At 35.9% G+C, this 18342-nt stretch overlaps 2 protein-coding genes across 2 annotated transcripts; one reads left to right on the forward strand and one right to left on the reverse strand.

Moving 5' to 3' along the window:
* The first annotated feature begins 8927 nt into the window (after positions 1-8927).
* LOC130714646 (probable protein phosphatase 2C 27) lies at positions 8928-12537 on the forward strand. The gene is made up of 4 exons (XM_057564566.1): positions 8928-9315; positions 10198-10395; positions 10948-11150; positions 11687-12537. The coding sequence occupies exons 1-4, from the start codon at positions 9145-9147 to the stop codon at positions 12246-12248; spliced, it is 1134 nt and encodes a 377-aa protein (XP_057420549.1). The 5' UTR covers positions 8928-9144; the 3' UTR covers positions 12249-12537.
* A 458-nt stretch (positions 12538-12995) lies between these two features.
* On the reverse strand, positions 12996-18342 carry LOC130714645 (110 kDa U5 small nuclear ribonucleoprotein component CLO). The gene is made up of 10 exons (XM_057564565.1): positions 17492-18342; positions 16896-16964; positions 15606-16799; positions 15381-15479; positions 15093-15251; positions 14933-15018; positions 14647-14845; positions 14215-14325; positions 13861-14067; positions 12996-13586 (listed from the first exon to the last, which is right to left on the reverse strand). Exons 1-10 carry the CDS (start codon positions 18236-18238, stop codon positions 13488-13490), a joined length of 2970 nt encoding a protein of 989 aa, XP_057420548.1. The 5' UTR covers positions 18239-18342; the 3' UTR covers positions 12996-13487.

Here is an 18342-nt window from a genome sequence, read left to right on the forward strand (position 1 = left end):
TATGTTATGGTTCTTGGGTTCGAGTAGCAGTTGTTTCTGCACAATTCAGATTCTCATTTCTTCCTTGGCATGTTGGATTAGCTTCTCTTTTCTTAGAATCAATCCTCAAACCTAAATGCTACAAATGCTTCTACACATAATTGATTATGTAGAAGGATTTGTCAATTATTTGTGTTGGAAGTATACCTTAGTATTTTTTTCCTTGTACAACTCGAGCATTGGATTACATATCTGACTCGTGCTCTATGTGAATTAAAAAAATTTATGAAGAAAAAAGAAAAATCATCTAACCTCACAATTAGGGGTAAATGGTCACATTGGTCCCTGGATGTTCGCACCGACTTCAGAATCGTCCCTGGATGAATTTTATTAGGCTCGCGGTCCTCAGATGTGGCAAAAAATAGTCATATTAGTCCCTGACGTTAAAATCCTTTAACGTCCGTTAACCCAATTAATAAAAGTAAACATTATCTTTCTAATTTTCTTTCACTTTGGTTCCTTTCTTCTTTCTTCCACCCACTTCACCCCCCCTTCCATCATTTTCACCAAAACCCACCCCCCATCATGCTTCAGAAACCCAGAACGTAAACCCACAATCTTCACCTCCTTCATCTTCATCTTGTTCATCTTCACTTTATTCATCTTCATCCCCTTCTTCCATCATCTTCACCAAAAACTCCTCTCCTTCTTCATCAACCCATTCCCTTTTTTTCTTCTTTTTTTTCATATCATCATCATCAACACTCTTCTTCTCCTTCTTCAACCAACCATGCCCAAACCTTCTCTCCCAGATTTAACACAAACCCAACTCAGATTTAACACCAAATTTACCCTCCATGAGTAAAATCTCCACCTCAGCTATTGCTATAAAATGTCAAGGGTGACAAGTTCTTATGGTCCTTTGGCTTCATCATCCAGTAAAACTAAAGTGATTTGAGTGCTTTGGTTCATGGTAAAGATCCGAACTTTGATTGACCCTGTCTTTTATTTTCTTTGTCATCACTCTTCTTATTCTAATATCCATATATAACACACACTCTGCATCTTCTTCCACCTCTTCCCATTTTATGGATCTCAGATTCAGTGTCCTTCTTCTGGGGTCCCCAAAAATTGTTTACAGTTACACCCCAGTTAATTTTCTTTCTGTTTTCTTCAAATCATGGACCAAAGCTACCAGCTTTGTAGTCAAAGACTGAGGAACACACATCAAGCTAGTTTTCACCATTGAAAAGCACCCTTTGTATATTGCTTTGGAAGATTTTCTGTAATTTACAGATACCCTTTGGATCACTTTGATTGAATCTTCTTTCTTATTGAGAAGTTTTTTGCTTTCAATTTTCAAATCTCATTTTGATTCAAAAGGGTGCTATAAAGTTCTGATTTTTTTCTGTTGGGTTTTGGAGATTCTGTGTTGAACATGAAGTGCAGGATCAGAAAGAAGGAATCTCCAGAACCAAACATCTTGAACCAAGCTTCACCTTTTCCTGATGAGGTGTTGGAACGAGTTCTTGGCATGGTGAAATCACGCAAGGATCGAAGCTCGGTTTCTCTGGTTTGCAAAGAGTGGTACAACGCTGAGAGATGGTCAAGGAGGAGTGTGTTCATTGGAAACTGTTACTCTGTCTCTCCTGAGATCTTGACCCACAGGTTCCCTAACATTCGTAGTGTTACACTGAAAGGGAAGCCTCTGAAGCATGATGGAGGGTGGGTTTTGGTGAAAATGATGGAAGGAGGGGGTGAAGAGGGTGGAAGAAAGAAGAAAGGGACCAAAGTGAAAGAAAATTAGAAAGATAATGTTGACTTTTATTAATTGGGTTAACGGACGTTAGAGGATTTTAACGTCAGGGACTAATATGACTATTTTTTGCCACATCTGGGGACCGCGAGCCTAATAAAATTCATCCAGGGACGATTCTGAAGTCGGTGCGAACATCCAGGGACCAATGTGACCATTTACCCCACAATTAGTGAGTGGAAAAGTTTGTCTTCAAACCCCTTATTTACCTCCACCATCAACATTAGAGGTAGGAATAAAGATGAGTGATAAGATAGAAAAAGAAGAGGGGTAGAAAGATGAAGTGTGTGGAAATGAGATGGAAGAAAAATGTGGATATCAATATATCAAAACCTATTACTATTATTGAGTGGTGAATTATTTTCATCTATTGCCGTTCCTTTTTATCTAAAGGGAAGTAGCACTTCATTTACGTTTTATTTTAATCAAATTGAATAGTATTTTAGAAACGACTATTGGTATGTTTAGCCATGTTTGTTTTAATAAAATGATTTATTTTTTCAGACGCACTCTACTCAATCACATTGTTAGATTATTGCATTTTTTTGCGGTCCATAATGCATTTAATTGCAATAGATTTAAGCTATAATACTTTTTTTCTGATAAATATTGATGTTAGGCTTTCATGGTGGGTGAAAGTTTGTTTAATTTTTAAAAAGGATTGTTATACAATTTCTTAATATTTATTTACTATACTTTTTTTTTGTTGACCAAAAAAAAATTTACTATACTTTTTGTTATTAGATAAAATTCACATAAGCTTCACTAAATCAAATGATTAACTTTCTATTTGGTGATATCAGAGATGGGAATAAACTCAGTTAACTTTTCAAAACTTGATCCTGACCGAATTTACAAACTTGAGATTTGAGTTTGATCTGTTGATTAAAGTCATTGCATTTTTGGTCCTATTAGTTTGAATTGTGTGATTTTGTTCACATGTATCTTTCATTAAAGCAACCATGTTTCTTCAATTAAAACAATTCACGCTAATTGATCTACGCGTTTAAAGATTTTTTTTATGGTATCATAAAGACTTTCTGAATGACTTAAAAGTATATTTTTGTTGAATAATTTTTTTTACCAAATGTCTAACTTGACCATTATTGCAAGTTTGGTGATAGGGCACTCGACAGCTTTTGTACCAAAATGGTATAGTTTATTTCGGAAATTACAGCTTTGGGGTACTTTTTTTTTATTTACCAAACTAGTATAAATCGCCACTGCCAGTGGCGATTCTATATTTTTTTTTTACTTTTTTAAAGAATCGTCAATGCTATTGGCGTTTTTGTTTTTTTTTTTCGTTTATTAAATAAATCGCCAACATGGTTGGCGTTTTCTTTTCAATTTTTTTTTTTCTTAAAATCGCCAACATAGTTGGCGTTTTCTTTTCTTTTTTTTTCCCCTTAAAATCGCCAACACAGTTAAGTAGTGAACTTGTGGTAAGCATGTCTTTTGAGTCTAAACTAGAAACAATCAATGCAATTAAGCAACGGCCCCAACGTGTGCGGAAAAAAATCCATTGCTGCTCGACTCCACAATAAAAAATAATTTTCTCTTGAACTAAATTATGTAATGCATATGTTTATTTTTAAATATCAGTTCAAATATTTTTGATCAAAGTGTTGCAAAATTGAGTAATGACACAAAATTGTGTGTGAGTATCAATTGATTAAATATCATTCTAATTACTATTTTAAAAAAATTTAAAAAAAAGTAGAAAAAGCCAACTGTGTTGGCGATTTTAAGAAAAAAAAATAAAATAAAAAATAAGAAAACGGCAACTGTGTTGGCGATTTTAAGGAAAAAAAATTTGAAAAAAGAAAAGAAAAGAAAACGCCAACCATTTATTTAAAAAACGAAAAAAAAAACAAAAACGCCAATAGCATTAACGATTCTTTAAAAAAGTAAAAAAAAAAAAATAGGCTCGTCACTGACAGTGGCGATTTATACTAGTTTGGTAAATAAATAAAAAAAATCTCCAAAGCTGTAATTTCCAAAATAAACTATATCATTTGGGTACAAAAGCCGCACTCGACGAGTAGTTTGACCTTACAAAGGAAATTTTGTCCGACTGAATAATTACTCTTTCTTTCCGATTTTCATATTATATTGACTTATTAGGAGAAAGATTAAGAAACAGAGAGGCTCTAAACTACACATGCTATTAATGATGTTATAACAGAGGCAGTATATGCTAGAGATGCTATTATTGGTTTTACATCTTAAGGAAGGTTTGACTTGATTGTCAATGGTTGCATGATAGAAACTTGTGCAGTTCAACCCCACTGTCTGACATGAAACCACTATGTTATTGTTTGCCTATGGTGGTGCTGATAATAATTTGGGGCTATAGACAGGGGCGTATCTAGGTAGGGGCAGACATGGGCTATCGAGTTAAAGTTGAAATGTTCCTGGGGCTATAATTTTGAAATGTTCACTGACTATATGTATTTTTATATAGAATATGTTATAGCATTTTGTGATGCTTATCAAGTTAAAGTTCCTGACATGAAAACCTCTTATTTTATGAGTAATGGTCGTCATATGAAAGTAAGAAACAAGGTGGAGATATGGAACATCATTATAGGATATATGTATTTTATTCTGCAATTGATTTGCAACTATATGAATTAAATAGAAGATTTAATGTAGAGGCAGTGAAACTTCTCATACTTAGTTCAGCTTTAGATCTTAAGGAAAATTTTAAATCATTTGGTAATGAGAAAATATGTAAGCTTGTTGAGAAGTTTTATGCAGATGATTTTTCTGAGTTAGAAAAGAGAAATTTGTCGTTCCAACTAAGACATTATCATTTAAATGTTTCCCGAGATCCTAATTTAGGAAAAATTTCCAATTTATCCAAGGATTACCAGAAGTTAGTTGAAACTGGAAAAACAACAATATTTCCACTTGTTGATAGATTGCTACGTCTTGTTTTGACATTCCCTATTTCAACAACATCTACAAAGCAATATTTTTATGTAATGAAAGTTGTTAAGACTTCGGTTTTGCAATAAAATTGAAGATGATCTTCTTATAAATTTATTAGTTGTATATATTGAAAGAGAAATTGCTGAAACATTTTATGTTGATACAATAATAGGTAAATTTAGTACTATGAAAGAACAAATAGTTGTATTTAAATAATCTTTTATAATTTAAAGTTTATATAATATTCAATGAATATTTTTTTAGTCTTATATTTCGCCCCCCAACAAGAAAATCCTGAATACGCCACTGGCTATAGACTCTAGTATATCAAATAATGAAACTGTCTCTCAGCAATGTCTTGTGAGAACTGTTGTCTCCATGTCATTCTCCATCATAAAATAGTCCTAAATTGATAGTTCAATACCCCAACTACTAACTCCCCAAGTATGATTGGGAAGTTTCTTTTTGTCTTCACTAAATTACCTAGCATTGGTGTATCTATTGAAATTCAAACACATGTTCCACAAAAGCCTTTGGTGTTCTTTAAAGACTGAGTTACTTAACTCATTTTGTTTCCGACTTTTTACTGTCTTCGGATTTTATTTGTATTAAATTTCTTTCCTTTAAAATCGTTTTGTGTGCAAATATGATGTATTGTCTTATTTTGTGGTTAGATTTGATTCCTAACACAAAGCATAAATTGGTGTGCAAGCAAGGGCGTTGGAAAAATATGCTACTAATAGAATCAGAACCTCACAACCTTTTGGCTTGTTGACGCTATAAGATTAGTGGTTTAATTTCTCGAGTGGTGTTCTATGTAGTTCCCATTCTTTGGTGCTGATGAGTAGTTGACTCATTTTCTTCCTCTTCTTTTTTTGTTAGTCATCTCCAATGAAAATATCTCATATCAATCAATATGCAACAATGGGCACAAAGCTAATGCACTAGTGAACGGAGTTGTTCCACGTTTGATTCCAACACCTTTTGTTCTCCCATCAATTCATGAGAAAGATTCTTGTGTATTGCTATTGTATTGATGAACAACTTTAGTGTAAAAGCATGACTTGACCATAAAGATGCATATATGATACATGAACATTATAGTTCTTGTTGGAATCCTAGTAGGGATAAGATAACCACTAAATTTGTGACGTTCATTTTTAGGATTAGATAAAACTAACAAACCTAATTCGGTTCCTATCTCTCAAGTTATTATATGATTAATCAAACTATATATGGCACTAAGAGTGAGTGATGGGCGGGTCATAGAGCACATGAACTGACCATATCTTGCTAACAAGTGTTGCTGGGAGGAGGAAAGGAATGAAGAGAGAAGAATTTCAATGAAATAAAATGTGGTTTGATTTAGAAGTTTTCAAGAGGGGAGAAAGCTTACGCTATGTTTGATTTATGTTACACTATTGATTTCATTGGTCAACAAGTGTATTTTTTTTCACTTTCAAAAAACAAGTGTATTTTTTAAAAAAAAATTGAGAAGTGAATTTTTCCTAAAAATTAGGACTAATTTGGTTGGCCAATTATTTTATTATATTTTTAAGTAATTAAAAAAAAGTATTAGTGGCCCATATCCATAGGTCCCCACGCAGCTCGTATAGGACAGTGTTGGACTATCAAATTAAGAACTCACACTTATTTTGGCACAATCCAATCCATTCCAAAATTATGTTAATAGACCCGTCGACTTGAAGTGTGCCTCAAGACGGTTCTTGACGAAGTCAACAACCGTTTGAATCAAGCTCAAGAAATATATTGGGTTCATGGTGGAAGTCATCAGTTCGACCTTGGTAATTCCTAAACCCAATGTGAACTTTCAATTTTTGATGTCCTGATGCCTTTTTAAGTTCACCATCAAATCACATGGCTCAACCCTGAGCAGATAGTGGGAACTAACAAGCTGATAGTTGCAATAAGATAGATGATGCAAGGGTTATCAAGAATGATTTGTTAGAAAGCATCTCTTTTTTCCTATCTTATTTTTGAACATTGAAAATATTTGGATTCTACGAGTGAACATAAAGTTAAAGCTATATTGGATATCATATGAATAGCCACATCTATCCTCCTGAGGTTTGAACACCTCTAAAATCAATTATATTAGTATTTTCTTAATTAATACATACATGTAAACACTTTCCCTTTCAATTCGAATTATAATATTAAATCCCAACATGTTGTTAGTTCATATCATTAAATAATATTTTAAATTTAAATCTTACGTAAAGACTTGCCAAAAGAGTCAATTATAGTGTACTATAATATTTCAACTAATCTTAAGGGGTTGATTGAGTGGAGCACGACATGTTCCCTTGAACCTCCGCTCACCTCCTTAAAGTAAAGTAAATTTAAATCTTTTATAAATGCTTGTTAAACTGACAAACTCTCCATTCTTTTTAACTAGGCACCATCCTTCATCCTAACTTTTGTCTAACAAAATGAACATTTTTCAACTACGACAAAATAGCCTCCACTAGTTATAATCAGAAACAAAATATCATGGTCAATAACCAGTCGCTTGTTTTATTAAGAGTATGATATCACCGACAAATGAGAACCTGTAGTGGATAATGATGATCTTGAGTTTTGATTTTTTATAAAATAATAAGGGTAGTAGGTTTCTTCGTCCTCATAAAAGCTTAGTTTATTTAGCTAGTCTGAAAGTTAGAAATTAATTGCTTAACTGAAGAAAAATCTTATTGAGTTATTTCCTTGCTACCTCTAAAATCTGTCTACCTAACTCTCAAGGAAATGCCGTCCTTAATTAATATCTTAAGGAATTTCCCACAACTACCAATTCTTTTCAACAAAAATATCATTTAATTTGTCAACGTTTATCATGCAATAACATACTGTATTATTGTTCTTTTACATATATAAAACGTTATATAGATGGACCTAATGTTAAAAAAAAAATGATTGTTTTCCTTCACGCTTACGCAGTTGATGTTTTTGACATTATAACAACTTCCAAACAAGAAGAGACAAAAAATAAATAAATTGAAAAGAACCCTTTCCTATGAAGTTTTTTGTTACAACTTACAAGTGAAGTAGAATTAGAAGGTAAATTTATATGCTACAATAAGTAGAACCACCACTACGGCACTACGTATCAATATAGTTTTTTTTTTTTTTGAAATTCAATATAGCTAGCATGAATTAATCAAGGGAAGATGATAAATAATAGTGAAAAATTGAAATATTAATCAAACACTTGAAAGAAAAATAAATTTATGTGGTTATATTTTAATTCACTTGAATTAATATAAGTAAAACTGATATTCACAATTGTTCATAGGCATATCAAATTATAAACTCAACATTAAAATATTTTACATTTTTTAAAAAAAGCTAAAAATGATTTACTATTTTAACCAACTCAAGGAGGTAAATTAAGGGAAATTATACAGTCATGAAGTAGATAATTAAAAAAAAAAAACATATTCTTACTTTGTGAGAGTTTTAACAGCTACAATTGTAAGTGTATGTTGGTGTTGTCACCGTAGTATGTTCGACACATTTTTTTCGTTTATTTAATAATGTATTTCAACTTTCCACGCTAGTTCCCTGACTTTACAAGAATTTATCCTTACAAGTTGCAAATTAGCTTTTGACCACATTAGTCCTACAAATTCTCATTCTCATATTACTAGAAAAGAATACAACAAAATTAATCAAAGATATTAGCGAAAAGGAAACGCATAATGTTTAGGTAGAAATATCCCACAAGATTTTTCACATGGGAGCGGGAAAAAAGGTAGAAAAAGAGAAGGCAAACAATATCAAAAGGAAGAGTGGGATTGAAAGTGACATTATCCAATCTTATTATTTCTGACCAACATTGTAGTAGTAATAAAATAAGAATATCATTCAAACCATCACCTAATAAACTCAACCAACAACTAAACAATAGTTTTACATATTGGTTAACACTTCATCTCTTTAACAAGTAATTGAATCTCATCACTCTTATGAATGGAGAAATAAACTCTAACCAATCTTCTACGGTTAAATATGTTGTCCGTGATTTGAGAGATTAGTCTGACAATGATCGTGGTGGGATACCTTGCTTAATCCAACCAACAATTTTGGACCACGCTTTTCATACAAAAATCTAGAACTTAACGGCTCTCGTTTTCTCTTTCACACTCCTTTCTAGTTGTACTCACACCAATATTACTATAAACACAGAAACCTCCATCATTTTCCCAACATATTCTAAGAATCTTCTTCTCTCTCTTTACTACAATTAAGCTACAAAATACCTTTCAAGTCCCTCACATGTGGAGCTAGTTGTTCATGACATTGATCACTTTCTGATAACTTCTATGCCTACAACTGCAAATTCCTGAGCTGGAGGTACCACTTGCCTTTACCCACCCACTACTTGTATTGTCACCATGTGTGTGCAGGACGGTGAGCAAGTTGCTCAAGATATGGAGGGAGAAGTTGATAACAACAGAAGAAGGGTGTCATGGCCTTTGCATTGTGTTCCCTTGCATACCCAGATGGAAAACATGGAAAAAGACTCTTCTCAAAGAGACCAATTCAGTGTTGCAAATTCATTTCCTGTAAGAATTTGGGTTCCCTGGTCCTCTCTTCCATTTGTTGCTTAATGGGTTGTCAAATTTTTCCCTGTTTTTTTATTTGTTCTGTTTTTTGCGTATACTATAAGCTAGTTTTTGAAGATACTCTTTCAATCAGGCTTGTTGGACTTCCATAATCCATAGTGCTTAATAGCTTATGGGCTTTAATTACTGTTTTTTCTTCATTTTGTTGAGGCAATTTTTTTTTATCCAATTGTCCTTTTTCAGTTAGACATTGGTTTGTATCCATATACATGGCTGCTCATCCTTTCCTAGAATGATGCTTGTGAGTTTTCAGTGGAAGAAAACCTGCAAATGAAATGTGATTTTTAAGGGTGAAGGGATCTTGAATTTCTCTCAGATGTGAGGATCAAAGGCTAGCTGATGCTAGCCTTTCATAGAAGATGTGATTCTTTGATGTATTGAAGTCTACTAACATGTTTGGATTCACGCTTAAATCTCTCAGAATTAATTCTGCTACCACAAAAGCTACTAAGAGTAGCTTTACTAGCCTTTTTCGTAGAATTAATTCTCCTTCGAACGTGAAAATCTACGGTGTATCAAAACATGCACTAAATTTGTGTACCTGGTAAAATAAAGTGGAATTTGATTGTGCTATCAGTTGAATCATCATTTACAGTGTAAATTATGATCATTGTTCATATTCTAAAGGATTCTTATTTGTTAGGCTAGTAATTGTGTTTGTATACTTTCTGAGACTTTTATATTTCTTACTCTTCATGGATTTCTTGAATCTTGAGGTTGCTTAGCATCTTCTATATTTTAACCTTTTCTCTGCATAGTGTTTCCACTTTCCACTATCTTGTCTCATTTGTTTCTTTGTTTTCTGCTGTGGTACCTTTTTAGCTGGAAAGCATATGTGAGGATGCAGAAACTACCGAGAAAAAACATAACATGATGAATTTTGTCCCTACTCTTCGGTCTGGAGAGTGGTCTGATATTGGAGGTCGCCCTTACATGGAGGATACCCACATATGCATTGGAGACTTGGCAAAGAAATTTGGATATAATGTGCTCGGCGAGGAAGCCATTTCCTTCTATGGTGTAAGCAATCTTATTGACATAGCATGTCTAGATCAGCTTCTCTTAATCAATTCTAAGACTTGTGAAAAGCTTCCTCGCGGAATTCTCGGAATTGATCCTGAGTTCCTGACTTTAGAATCAACTGTAGAAGAGTTTCCAAACATGCACTAAGCTAATTACCGGTTGTCAGAAATTTCATGGCTCAGAAGTTTCCTATCCTACAAATTTAGCAAGCAAATGAACTCGTAGTTAGATTTTATTCAACTAGACAATGACCAGATAACATTATATGATGCTATGAATCAAAGTTAGGAGATATAAGATCATGTCTTCCATAATATTTTTCTTGTTTCAATTTTTCCAATGGTGAGATTGTAGTTTTTCTTTTTCATCATTGCCATACTCCTCTTCCCCTTTTAGACCTGAAAAGGTGTGCGTAAAACAAATTATACAAGCTAGAAAAATTCACTCCGGGCAAAAAGAGGATAAACATCTATTAGCCATCTTTTGTAGGGCGATATACATCTTTTCAATCAGGATTTGACATGTAAGGGCAAATGGATTTCTATGCAGGTATTTGATGGACATGGAGGGAAGAGTGCGGCACAATTTGTCCGTGATCATCTGCCGAGGGTGATTGTTGAGGATGCAGACTTCCCTTTGGAACTTGAGAAGGTGGTGACAAAGTCATTTTTGGAGACTGATGCAGAGTTTGCTAAGACATGCTCTAGTGAGTCTTCGGGTACAACTGCACTCACTGCAATTATATTGGGAAGGTTAGCATTCATCTCCATAGTTCTTATTGCGTGCTTGGATCAGCGTTTGTCACAATAGATTTTGGTAAAATTGATTATACTAAAAATGAGCTGGAAGTGAAGTGAATTACGTTTAGATACATTTATGAAAAAGTGAGTTTTGTTGGATAATGTTGTGAAATTGAGTTGTAAAATCTCACAATTGATTATGTTCAACACAGAAACTACTAGCTCTAGCTTCTACTAGAGTTGATGGCTCTCAAATATCAATATTTTCATCCATAATTGATTTTACTCTACTAAAACTGATTTTGCAGTTTCCCAACGGAAAACCAAACACACTTCTAGGCCTTTATAGCCACATGATAGTGTTCCAACTTCCCAGCTCATTTGTGAAAGGCATACTACTTTAAAGTCAGATGCAGTGTCTAACATCACAAGATCTTTACTTTCAGGATTTATTCTTGTTCACTTATAATATCAAATAATAGGACCCTGTTGAACTGTTTTGAATAGACATTTGATGCTGCAAAATAAATGTCATTTGTCCTGTTCAGGTCTTTACTTGTAGCCAACGCCGGAGACTGCCGCGCTGTTCTATCCCGGTCTGGAGCGGTCATGGAAATGTCCAAGGATCACAGGCCCTTGTGCATGAAAGAAAGGACGCGGGTCGAGTCTCTAGGAGGATTCATTGATGACGGCTACCTGAATGGTCAGTTAGGTGTCACTCGTGCTCTAGGCGACTGGCATCTTGAAGGAATGAAGGAAATGAGTGGAAGAGGAGGACCCTTGAGTGCCGAGCCTGAACTTAAACTGGTGACACTGACCAAGGAAGATGAATTCCTGATAATCGGCAGTGATGGAATCTGGGACGTTTTTCGCAGCCAAAATGCCGTTGATTTTGCTCGAAGGAGGCTTCAAGAGCACAATGATGTGAGACAGTGTTGCAAGGAAATTATAGGGGAAGCAATGAAGAGAGGAGCAACAGACAACTTGACAGTTGTGATGGTGTGTTTTCACTCAGATCCACCACCACCTGTGGTTGTTGAAAGGCCTAGATTCAGGAGAAGTATATCTGCTGAGGGACTGCAGAATCTTAAATGTCTGCTAGAAGGATAGAGCATTCTTCTCTGCAAGATGATTTTTCTTCTATTGTTTTTTGAGCTGAGAATGTGTACATAAATTTATCTGTACCTTCCCACTTCCTCTTGTCATTGATCCTTAAGGGGATAGAGAAAGATACTAACTGGGATGCCAAATTCAAATAAAATGTATACCATTGTATGGTTGTTTTTTTCCCATTGTTACTGGGAAAATATGTATATCTTGGACAATGTGAGTTGTGCAAACAACATGACAAGCATTTAATTTCTCAGTAATTTAATCTGTTTTGCTGTCAAGCATCTTACGGTAGATGGGCTATATATGCAGATGCACCAAGCTACCTACACTAGTACTAGTACTACATCATGTCTTTTTCCCTTAAGATCTAATTTGATCAAAATAAGTAAACACCTATAATGGATAGGATCTGGAAACTGTTCTGGAGCGTGACATTCCTCCCAACTCTGATGAAAGGAAAAAAAACATAGAAAACACTACTAAAATTGTTTTAATTCCACTCATGGAAAAGTATGTTTGATATTAATTATCAAGGGGCCCCTGATATGGTTGAAGCAACATAAATTGACTAACCACATCAGAATTCAAAATCACTTTATCATCCAACAACCACCTCCTAAATGCCACATAAAGAAAATAGTAGTATACCAACATAAATGATGCAGACAGGCTTGAAAAGTGGAATACAACATGAACATTAGACAAGAGTACCAAAACGATTGAGAAAGCGATTTACACCAGCCATTTAGCGAATTGTTCACATCCATAAAATCTAGATCACAGACAAATATATCATAAGTGCAGTTCTGCATCAGCTGGTTGTGTTTTGGCTCATGCTATAATTGTTACACAGTAGCTTCATCGAAAATAGAATTCTCTTAAACCTATGTGGTATCTTTCATACAATTAACTTCTTTTTTCTTTCTAAGTGTTTTGTTTCCTACAATAAGTTATAAGATCAACATGATCCAATCAACACAATTAGATAGAAACAAGAAAGCTTTTTTCAATTGGACAATAGACTGATAATTCAATTCTCTTTCAGTGACATAAGAGCTTGCATCAGTACGTGAAATAGCTGTGCCAAACCCCTGCCAACTCACGAGTACTGCACCAATAATTTGCTTGTATCATGCAACTGCTTGTACTCAGTTTCACAGTGGAACAGGCTTAACTCCTGAGCTTCTGAGAAAAATCCAAAATGAAGATCAAATCGAGCAGAAACTTTAGTGAAGATCACATCATCTGTTGATGAAGATCTGCCTCTTGCTGTGCCAGTTCCACCATCATAGCCTCATCAAAGAACTTACTTATGCTCACATCCTCACTCATTCCCTGCAAGAGCAACATGTATTAAATGCTTTGCAGTAGCCAGTTAGAATATATGCTCTTCCCACCAGATATTTCACAAATATACTTTGCATGACCATGTCTTCTACTTGCAAATATTTTCATTTTCTTTACCTTTCTCATAAAAGGATAAATAAATCAGCAGTTACAAAGGTGACAGCATAAATGTGGAATATAATATCATTAAACATAACACCTCCGAGAAAAAATATAAATTAAAAAAAAGAGCGCAATTATATGAAGGAGGAAGAGCATATACCTTTCTACGCCTTGTCTTTACCATAAACTCACGGGCAAGATGCTGGATTGGTGCCGGTTCAAGGGGACGCAAAACAATGCCTTTGTCCAAAGGATCACCAGGAACAATAGCCCAATGATCAAAAACTGAGACGCAAAATGCTTGACCTTGTGTATGGTATCTCAAGTCAGTCTCAAAACCAAAAGATTCTATCACGGGTAAAAATGCCTGAAAGATGGGGGGGACAAAGTCAGTAAACCAAGTTTTTGATTCAAACAGAGAAACTCAACCTGATACTCAGAACATCCTCAAAACCATAGCAGTCTAACGAAGCAACCCATTAAACAGATTACAAAGCCAAGGTTAGGTACTAACCTTAACTAAATAAGCAGGGGTGCCTGGTTGAGGAACATCAGCAGTAACATGTCCACGCCTACGAGACAATACAGTGTAGATCGCAGATACACAATCTATTGGAGTTTGAATCTGATGCAAAGGCCAGTAGAATAACATTGCCATCATAGCAAGTATCAGTGAAATAGTAAAATTATTGGTCTCAAAATTCAATCTAGAATTAGTGTAAATATAAGAATGATTTTGCTAGCTTCTGTAAATTATATTATTCTGGCCATACTTAATTAGCCATGCTTTTAAATTAAAATGGTGAACATGCTCTGCTAAACAGCTTGAATGCAGATCTTTCTGACAATATGTAATAATCAATGAGTTAAAATGTCAGAAACCACAATGATTACAACCAAATTTGATACGCAGCCATAAATGAAGTATAAAATAACAAGAATATACCTCTACATAATATACTGGTTCCATTAACCTAGGGGTAGCCATAAGGAAAGATGAATAAGCCACTCGTCGAGCAGTTGGAATGATTTGGCCAGATCCCCGATTAAGTGGCTCTGGGGCAATCCTTGCATCAACAATCTTAAACTTAACATTTCTGATGGGCTCATCGCAAAGAGGTCCTTCTCGTGCACCCCATTGAAATCTGTTAAATAACAAAAATAAAATAAAATTTACAATATACGATTAATTGATCAACACATCTAAATAGTTCAATGTATTGTATGCCTACCCCTGAACAATGGAGTCCTTAACAGCATTTAGCAGGTTCTTGTCAACTTCAGTTGGAAGGGTGTCGTCCAACAGAATATTGGGGCCCTGCATTATCCTTGAATATGTTACACACAAATTCCAGGAGACAGACAGAGCAATAGACAGATACAGAGACTTACCTGCTTATCAGGGCCAAATGCCCAGATTGATCGCGCAGCAAGAAGATCCCAGTCATATTTAGTCTGGAAAAATTCACCCAGTTTCTTTCTATTCCAGTCAGTGCTAACAACACCATTCTCTATGTCTTCAGCAAGACCTCTTTCTAGTGGCTCAGCAATCTAAAGAATGAGCAAGGTTATCATGAATGAAATGAACAATAAATCAGTCTCAGTAAAATAAAAGTATTCTTAAGCTGCATATTATACTTCAAGAAGCCTCCACAATAAGATAGACAGGAAGACACCTACCATTGTTATTTTATTCTTCTTGTTTGGTGTTTCAGCAAAACATTTCATTGATGAAGATTCAACAACAGTTTCACAAAACGAAACTACAGGATCTGCTACCTACAAATACAGAGTAAAGGATAATCTTCAATAAAGGAACAGCTTATAAGTCAATGTCTAGCCCAAAAAGGGAATGAAAATCCATGACAGGAGAACTGAGAAGGGAAAAGGGAAATAATATAAGACCTTGACTTCGACTTCAGAATAGAGCTCTCTTAGGTCCTTCATAATTGAATCCAAGTACAGCTCGCCAGTCCCTAGTATAGTGTGCTCCCCAGACTCCTCAACTTTAGTAACCGCTAAAGGATAACTCTTGCTAATTTTCCTCAGGCCCTCCACCATTTTAGGCAACTCGCTTGGATTTAATGGCTCAGTCGCTGTTTTCACCACTGACAGAGTATTGAACAGGAGAGGGCGGAATATGTATACATCCTCATCATAATCGACATTACATAGAGTGGCGGTTTTCATGATTGAAGCATCCACACCTTCAATAAGAACCCAAGAACCTGGAGGAGCCTCCGATATTGGCATCCTATCACGGGCTTGATATACCCACAACTTAGTTACTTCTTTTACAGTCATGTCCTCCTCATCATCCGGTGAGTATCCTTCTCCCAGAACACGTACTGTCTGTCCAGTCTGTATCTTGCCACTATAAACTCGACCAAAAGCATCAAAGACACTACAATCAGACTTTGGATACAGCTTGGTCACATTAACCATTAGGGGCCCTGAAGAATCACACTGTGTCATGGCTTTGTAGATGGATGAGTCTTTCAGTCCGGTATATATATGATCAACTTTCTTTACTGCGGCATCTCTCGGGGAAGGTATATGCTGAACAAGCATATCAGTGAAACCTGAAGCTTGACCAAAAACAGAGCTACAAGCCAGCCTTAGCAATGGTCTAACATTTAATCTATAAGCTGCATTACTTAGAGTAACTCCAAGTTCTGCTAGAGTTGTCTCCACACTTTTCTTATGCTCCCCAATTACTTGGCTATATATCTTGTAAAGCGGCTCCAGTACAAACTCAACAAAAGATCGTTCTCCTCCACTGACAGGGGGTTTCTTTTTGAAGGTTCTGGTATCAGGATGAAAATAGTAGTCTCCCCAAAGGCGAGAAGCAAATTTATTAGGCTCCAAAGGAACTCCATGTAGCTTCCCATACAATTTAGCAAATGATTGCAATGTAAAAGACCACCCAGCAGTGCCACTTGCAAAACAAACATTCCCAGCAACTGGATCTATAACTTGGACATCACCCGCAGTCGAGGAGGCAGCAGATATGTGAGTGTTAATGACTTCCAAAGTATGCCTTATTTTATGATAAGCATCTTTTGGGGGTAGTTTAAGTTCAGTTATGATCCTGTCAACCTAAAAACACAACACTTAACAACTAGGAATAAAACAGGAGTATATGTAAGACTAAGACCTACAGCTGACATTCATGTTAAGGAAGAATTAGTGTACCTTATTGAGTACAACAACAATGGGCAGTCGCTCCTGAATCGCATGGCGAATTGCTCTCTCAGTGTTTACCTACAAATCCCAAGAACTAAAAGCTCAACGTTATGCAGTTATGTCATTGTAACTGATACTAGGTAAATCAGCATTGAACGCAATTAGATGAATAAACATTGTAAGCTCCATATTATATGATCGGTCTAGTTAGCTGATTTCTATCCCTAATTTATGGTTCACCCACGTAATTATACTTTTTAACGTAGTTTTTTTGTATGTCACAATTCTGTAACATTATTATTACTTCTGGTATAATAACCTAACAAATAGATCATAGTCTTCGTATAAGTTTGAAAAATGATAGAGCATACTAATTGTTATTCAAACCCTGATTTTAACCCTTTTCCCAAGCCAATTTTTATACACACCTTACCCTTTTCCTTTCTAATGACATCTTCTACGTCTTTTTTTCCCTCTATATGCCTATATAGATTTGGAAATGCAATTTACTCTCAGCTGAAATTGACCAACACCCAAAAGTCTAAACATCAAAATGGATCAACAGCACTAATTAACAAGGGAATGGGAAGAAGAAAAAGGGTTACCATCACTCCCTCAGCAGCATCAACGACCAAAACAGCACCATCAGCGAGCCTCAAAGCGGCGGTCATTTCATCGGAGAAGTTAACATGGCCAGGAGTATCCATAATATTACACAAATACGACTTGGAGTTACTATCCTCCAGCACCATCGTCATGGGCACAGCCTTGATCGAAATCCTCCTCTCCTGTTCATCAATCCTCGTATCAGTATACCGCAAATGCTTCTCACTCTGTGAATCAAACGTGGACATATGGTGAGTCTGCTCCACCAGCATATCCATGAACACCGTCTTCCCATGCTGCAAGTGCCCCACAAGAGCCACATTCCTAGCCAACGAAGGGTTCGACATGAGACCCAGAAGAAATTGTGACGAAACGTAGGTTGACGAATCCTTCACGCCAACCTCGAACTTCATCTTCCTCACAGGCTTGATAATGGGTTGCTCCAGTGGCTGTTCATCTTCATCCATGACTAGGGTTTCCACATCTTCGCCGAAGACTTCTTCGGCGGTGGGGTAGTACTTCTTGTCCTCCGCCAGGACCACCTGGTTGTCGACCATGTCGACGTCGTTGGGGTCGCCGGATGCGGTGATCCAGCCATTGGTGGCGGGAGCCTCGCCGTCGGAAGGTTGGGCGGTGTCGGCGTCGGAAGGCTGTTCGTCGTCGGAAGGTTCTCTGTCGGAGTCTTGGTCGGACTCGATTTCGGGTCCGATGTAGTTGCCGAACTCGTCGTACAAGCTATCGTCCATTTTGGAAGATGCAGTGAGATTGGAGAGAGTTGAGTGTGGTGTAGAGTGTGAGCTTCAGAGAAGAAGGGGTTTTTTTGGGTTTAGGGTAAGAAGAGAAGTGAGTA

This window comes from Lotus japonicus, chromosome 4 (genome assembly GCF_012489685.1).
Source record: "Lotus japonicus ecotype B-129 chromosome 4, LjGifu_v1.2".
NCBI lineage: Eukaryota > Viridiplantae > Streptophyta > Magnoliopsida > Fabales > Fabaceae > Lotus > Lotus japonicus.

Bases quoted from the DNA above. Each gene is read 5' to 3' on its own strand.
- LOC130714646 (XM_057564566.1), top strand. From the start codon at position 9,145: ATGTGTGTGCAGGACGGTGAGCAAGTTGCTCAAGATATGGAGGGAGAA. The intron at 9,316-10,197 runs GTAAGAATTTGG...GTACCTTTTTAG, and splicing joins GTGTTGCAAATTCATTTCCT to CTGGAAAGCATATGTGAGGA. The intron at 10,396-10,947 runs GTAAGCAATCTT...ATTTCTATGCAG, and splicing joins AAGCCATTTCCTTCTATGGT to GTATTTGATGGACATGGAGG.
- LOC130714645 (XM_057564565.1), bottom strand. From the start codon at position 18,238: ATGGACGATAGCTTGTACGACGAGTTCGGCAACTACATCGGACCCGAA. The intron at 15,480-15,605 runs GTCTTATATTAT...CTGTATTTGTAG, and splicing joins ATTCTGAAGTCGAAGTCAAG to GTAGCAGATCCTGTAGTTTC. The intron at 14,068-14,214 runs GTTAGTACCTAA...CCCATCTTTCAG, and splicing joins CCCCTGCTTATTTAGTTAAG to GCATTTTTACCCGTGATAGA.